The 6,790-nt window shown below is 41.4% G+C and overlaps 1 protein-coding gene across 2 annotated transcripts in view; it reads left to right on the forward strand.

The window, feature by feature from the left end:
• The window catches only part of LOC135513305 (unconventional myosin-VIIa-like), a 108,337-nt gene extending 102,361 nt beyond the window's left edge, over positions 1 to 5,976 (forward strand). For both annotated transcript variants that reach the window (XM_064936199.1, XM_064936200.1), the window contains one exon: positions 4,997 to 5,976. In XM_064936199.1, coding sequence (XP_064792271.1) covers positions 4,997 to 5,092 — 96 coding nt within the window. In that variant the 3' untranslated portion in view covers positions 5,093 to 5,976. The remainder of the gene's footprint in view (positions 1 to 4,996) is intronic.
• Positions 5,977 to 6,790: the final 814 nt, after the last annotated feature.

The following is a 6,790-nucleotide window of genomic DNA, read 5'->3' on the forward strand; positions in this document are numbered from 1 at the left end:
TACATCCTTAATTACAAAGCTCACCGTATTGAATTACATTTAACAGGAAGGATTGAAATGATTGACATGCATGTCCTCCCAATACGTCCTGTTCCACTACTCAGTCTGGACAAAGATCAGCAAAATAAAAAGACATCCAAACAGACTTGAAATGGATGGCGACTTTACATTACATTTACATTTAAGTCATTTAGCAGACGCTCTTATCCAGAGCGACTTACAAATTGGTGAATTCACCTTCTGACATCCAGTGGAACAGCCACTTTACAATAGTGCATCTAAATCATTTAAGGGGGGGGGGGGTGAGAAGGATTACTTATCCTATCCTAGGTATTCCTTGAAGAGGTGGGGTTTCAGGTGTCTCCGGAAGGTGGTGATTGACTCCGCTGTCCTGGCGTCGTGAGGGAGTTTGTTCCACCATTGGGGGGCCAGAGCAGCGAACAGTTTTGACTGGGCTGAGCGGGAACTGTACTTCCTCAATGGTAGGGAGGCGAGCAGGCCAGAGGTAGTATGATTGATGATACATTTAAATTAGGGAACGAAAAACATCTGAGCAGGTTTCAGATGTTCACAGACAAGGGGATAGATTTAATATATACTGTATATATGGGAGAACCCCATGACCCCCATACTCCTGGGGAGAACCCCCCCCCCATACTCCTGGGGAGTACCCCATGACCCCCTTTGTGCACTGCTCCTACACTCTAATAAGTAGCTCTTCAGAAATCTGTCAATAACAGCACAGAAACAGTTAACTAGAAACCGGTCTAAACCGCTGGCACCACAAATAGGCAATTGTAAATAAACAATGAATGAAATATACTTTATAGTATGGAAATGATAACTCATACAATACGAAGGACTCTATTTGAGATACAGTAAAAAATCAAATAAAAAGGACATTATTTAGAGTTAGGAAAAATGTATAGGTCCTAGCAGGAGATTACATGTAATTGTTTTAAATTGACGTGTGCGTGTGTACTCTAAAATATATATCTATTTTTTAATCCTCGTCAACATACACACAATACCCCATAATGACAATGCAAAAACAGGTTGTTTTTTTGGTGCACAAATGTATAATAAAAAACTGATATTTACATTTACATAAGAATTTAGACCCTTTACTCTGTACTTTGTTGACGCTACCAGCTTGGCACACCTGTATTTGGGGAGTTTCTCCCATTCTTCTCTGCAGATCCTTCTCAAGCTCTGTCAGGTTGTTTGGGGAGTGTCGCTGCACAGCTATTTTCAGGTCTCTCCAGAGATGTTCGATAGGGATCAAGTCTGGGCTCTGGATGGACCACTTAAGGACATTCAGAGACTTGTCCCGAAGCCACTCCTGCGTTGTCTTGGCTGTGTGCTTAGGGTCATTTCCTGTTGGAAGGTGAACCTTCGCCCCAGTCTGAGGTCCTGTGTGCTCTGGAGCAGGTTTTCATCAAGGATTTCTCTGTACTTTGCTCTGTTCATCTTTGCCTCTATCCTGACTAGTCTCACAGTCCCTGCTGCTGAAAAACATCCCCACGGCTTGTTGCTGCCACCACCGTGCTTCACCGTAGTGATGGTGCCAGGTTTCCTCCAGATGTGACGCTTGGCATTCAGGCCAAAGAGTTCAATCTTGGCTTCATCAGACCAGAGAATCTTGTTTCACATGGTCTGAGTCCTTTAGGTGCCTTTTGGTGAACTCCAAGCGGGCTGTCATGTGCCTTTTACTGAGGAGTGGTTTCCATCTGTTCACTCTACCATAAAGGCTTGATTGGTGGAGTGCTGCAGAGATGGATGTCCTTCTGGAAGGTTCTCCCATCTCCAAAAACGATTGTTGGAGCTCTGTCAGAGTGACCATCGGGTTCTTAGTTACCTCCCTGACCAAAGACCTTCTCCCCTGATTGCTCAGTTTGGCTGTGCAGCCATCTCTAGGAAGAGTCTTGGTGGTTCCTAACGTCTTCCATTTAAGAATGATGGTGGCCACTGTGTTCTTGGGGACCTTCAATGCTGCAGACATTTTTTGGTACCCTTCCCCAGATCTGTGCCTTAACACAATCCTATCTTGGGGCTCTATGGACAATTCCTTCGACCTCATGGCTTGTTTTTTGCTCTGACATGCACTGTCAACTGTGGGACAGTATGTATACAGGTGTGTGCCTTTCCAAATCATGTCCAATCAATTGAATTTACCCCAGGTGGTCTCCAATCAAGTTGTAGAAACAATTCAAGGATGATCAATGGAAACAGGATGCACCTGAGATCAATTTGAATAGTTATGTAAAATCAGGTAAAAACCTGTTTTCATTATGGGGTATTGTGATGTCATTGTGGGGTATTGTGATGTCATTATGGGGTATTGTGATGTCAATATGGAGTATTGTGTGTAAATTGATGAGGAAAACATTTTATTCAAACCATTTTAGAATAAGGCTGTATTGTAACAAAATGTGGAAAAAGTCAAGGGGTCTGAATACTTTCCGATTGCACTGTATATTCTAATCTGACTTTGGTGCAGATCATGTTGTTCTTCACATTACCATCTCTGTTAAACACTATATCAAATCAAATCTAAATGTATTTATCACGTGCACATGATACAGAAGGTGTAAACGGAACAGTGAAATGGTTAATTGCATGGTGGAGTCTTGTTTAGACATGTAGCTAGCTAGCTAAACAATGAACCATAATCCCAACTCATAATAGTATACACCATGCATGAATCTGCAGGTAGCTAAAGCTAACCAACTCGGTTCAAAGCTAGCTAGCGAGCAAAGATTAGGCTATGACTAGCAATACAATTCAAAATGATTTCTTAAATACAAATAATATTACCGTACTACACAGATCATAGAGAACTTAGAAACGTATAATATCGAAAAAATGTAGCTAGACTCATCCGTATTCAATGGATGAATGCATCACCCTCTGTAATGAATGCCATCGTAGCTTGAAGATGTAATCAGGAGATAATTTTTTTTTAAACAACCGTCTCCTGTGTTCTTTTTTCCGACTCTCTCCGCATTTGGCAATCATCTCTGCTTCCACCGACTTCAAAACTCTTGTCAATTTCTTCCGCGACGACAACCCCATTGATTGTTGTTTCTTCCCCCGTCACTGTCATCAGAAGACTCTACAATGTCTGGTTCAATGAAAATGTTTCCTACGTAAATCAAAGGATTTCTTCATCGTCAGAGAGAGTCACCAGAAAGTACTCCGGCATTTTCCCCACTGATCTTTGTCGACAGCGTTATTAACATCAGGGCAGCACTGCAGCACTTGTTCAGTTCTTCATGATGTATAAAAAAACAGTAGAAAGGATTATCCGTACATAGTGAGCAGCTCATGTTATAGATAGAAGCATGCTACATGGCAGACCAATCCAAACTCATCTCTCGGCATGTCCAGCCCACCCATTATCTCTGCCAATCACAGCCAGTAGGAAGGTTCCTGTATTTTTCTGTGGCTAAAACGACTAGGCTCATAATTTAACCAATTTTATTCGTATTTACAGATGGCATACAAGTTTGTTATTAAGGCACATGAAAGTTCACATGTTCCAGAAGGCGTTTCTGGCAACAACAAAAACAACGCATTTAGATTTGTTTTTAAATGTTTACGTTCAAATGCCTCTCCTGTGAATTAGTGACATAAGCCTAGGTTCTTGAAACGGGTCACATATGTGCATATTTAATGAGATATCACCTCATATGCATATTTAATGAGATATCACCTCATATGCATATTTAATGAGATATCACCTCATATGCATATTTAATGAGATATCACCTCATATGCATATTTAATGAGATATCACCTCATATGCATATTTCAATATAATATTTTAAAATTTCCCTGTTAGGGTTGTAGTGCTGTAGGGTTTCCCTGGTAGGGTTGTAGTGCTGTAGGGTTTCCCTGGTAGGGTTGTAGTGCTGTAGGGTTTCCCTGGTAGGGTTGTAGTGCTGTAGGGTTTCCCTGGTAGGGTTGTAGTGCTGTAGGGTTTCCCTGGTAGGGTTGTAGTGCTGTAGGGTTTCCCTGGTAGGGTTGTAGTGCTGTAGGGTTTCCCTGGTAGGGTTGTAGTGCTGTAGGGTTTCCCTGGTAGGGTTGTAGTGCTGTAGGGTTTCCCTGGTAGGGTTGTAGTGCTGTAGGGTTTCCCTGGTAGGGTTGTAGTGCTGTAGGGTTTCCCTGGTAGGGTTGTAGTGCTGTAGGGTTTCCCTGGTAGGGTTGTAGTGCTGTAGGGTTTCCCTGGTAGGGTTGTAGTGCTGTAGGGTTTCCCTGGTAGGGTTGTAGTGCTGTAGGGTTTCCCTGGTAGGGTTGTAGTGCTGTAGGGTTTCCCTGGTAGGGTTGTAGTGCTGTAGGGTTTCCCTGGTAGGGTTGTAGTGCTGTAGGGTTTCCCTGGTAGGGTTGTAGTGCTGTAGGGTTTCCCTGGTAGGGTTGTAGTGCTGTAGGGTTTCCCTGGTAGGGTTGTAGTGCTGTAGGGTTTCCCTGGTAGGGTTGTAGTGCTGTAGGGTTTCCCTGGTAGGGTTGTAGTGCTGTAGGGTTTCCCTGGTAGGGTTGTAGTGCTGTAGGGTTTCCCTGGTAGGGTTGTAGTGCTGTAGGGTTTCCCTGTTAGGGTTGTAGTGCTGTAGGGTTTCCCTGGTAGGGTTGTAGTGCTGTAGGGTTTCCCTGGTAGGGTTGTAGTGCTGTAGGGTTTCCCTGGTAGGGTTGTAGTGCTGTAGGGTTTCCCTGGTAGGGTTGTAGTGCTGTAGGGTTTCCCTGGTAGGGTTGTAGGGTTGTAGGGTTTCCCTGGTAGGGTTGTAGTGCTGTAGGGTTTCCCTGGTAGGGTTGTAGTGCTGTAGGGTTTCCCTGGTAGGGTTGTAGTGCTGTAGGGTTTCCCTGGTAGGGTTGTAGTGCTGTAGGGTTTCCCTGGTAGGGTTGTAGTGCTGTAGGGTTTCCCTGGTAGGGTTGTAGGGTTGTAAGATATTCTTATTCTGAATAATGTTTTCATTTTGTGCTTTGTGTCTTTGTCCATCAGGGCTATAAAATGGATGATCTACTGACCTCTTATGTCAACATGTACCTGAACGAGAGGAAAGCAGTTAGGACCAGAAACCAGAGATACAACGAATAACACGAGAACCAGGTCGTCACTATCTGGACAAGTTGCAAAGTCGAAAGCCCTGCTTAGTTATACAATTTCTCGTCTTCAGGCCTGATTTTTAAACCTAACCCGAACACTCTACCGTTAACCCACACTACTTAACCTCATGCCTAACCTGAACCTTAAAGGAATAGCATGCTAGCAGATACCCGTAGACTCCAGTCATTTAACTAACGCTAGTTAGTTAGCATTGGCTCTTGAAAATACCTCTAACTTCCCTAATACTGGACAGAGAGACATACAAAATGGTGTCCACCAGTTCATCTGACGCCAGGGAAGTAGATAAAGGGCCTCATTGCCAAAATCCCAAAGTATCCCTTTAAATTTAAGACCGTATCGTGAAAATGTCATACATTTGTTATGATATAGCCAAATTTTTGACTTTGCAGCTTGGTCATATAGTGGGAACCATGGTAACGGGAACATGTGAGGCCTTGAGCTGCTGGGATGGTAGAAACATGATGAAAACTGTGCCTTGAATTTACAACTAATGCTCTAACACACACACACACACACACACACACACACACACACACACACACACACACACACACACACACACACACAAGATCATTTTTTCATTCTAAATTCTAAATGTAATTTGTGCATTGTAAAAGTTAACTACATACAGGACCAATATACCTAACTTGAAATATGATGACACAAAACTTTCCACAAATGTTTTATGTGCCCTGCCACAGGTAAAGGAAGGCATAACTTATTTATAACTGACAAATATTACTGAAATAATTACTGAAATTATTGATCATTGAAATGTTTACAATTCCGCTGCCATGTATCGACTGTCTTCTGATGAATAAACAGGTGTTGTCTGCCTTCGTGCCCCAAAAGGTTTTGATGGACTGCTTCTTTTTTTGAAAACAAATTATTTAGTTTTGCATAATGATGACGTTATTTGACACATAAAATACTTTTCCTTTTTTTTGTCTGATGTTATTACACTTGTTACTGGTGTGGATTCTGTTTGTGGTGGGTTTTTTTCTGAGGGTTTGAGGAGGTTTTCTGTGTTTATTAACTCTACAGCATCCCCAACTATACTATAACTATACTGTACTATAACTATACTATAACGACATCCCCAACTATACTATAACTATAACTGTACTATAACTATACTATAACGACATCCCCAACTATACTATAACTATACTGTACTATAACTATACTATAACGACATCCCCAACTATACTATAACTATAACTGTACTATAACTATACTATAACGACATCCCCAACTATACTATAACTATACTGTACTATAACTATACTATAACGACATCCCCAACTATACTATAACTATAACTGTACTATAACTATACTATAACGACATCCCCAACTATACTATAACTATACTGTACTATAACTATACTATAACGACATCCCCAACTATACTATAACTATAACTACACTATAACTATACTATAACGACATCCCCAACTATACTATAACTATACTGTACTATAACTATACTATAACGACATCCCCAACTATACTATAACTATAACTGTACTATAACTATACTATAACGACATCCCCAACTATACTATAACTATACTGTACTATAACTATACTATAACGACATCCCCAACTATACTATAACTATAACTACACTATAACTATACTATAACGACATCCCCAACTATACTAT

Source organism: Oncorhynchus masou, chromosome 24, assembly GCF_036934945.1.
Source record: "Oncorhynchus masou masou isolate Uvic2021 chromosome 24, UVic_Omas_1.1, whole genome shotgun sequence".
In the NCBI taxonomy this organism is placed as follows: Eukaryota; Metazoa; Chordata; class Actinopteri; order Salmoniformes; family Salmonidae; genus Oncorhynchus; species Oncorhynchus masou.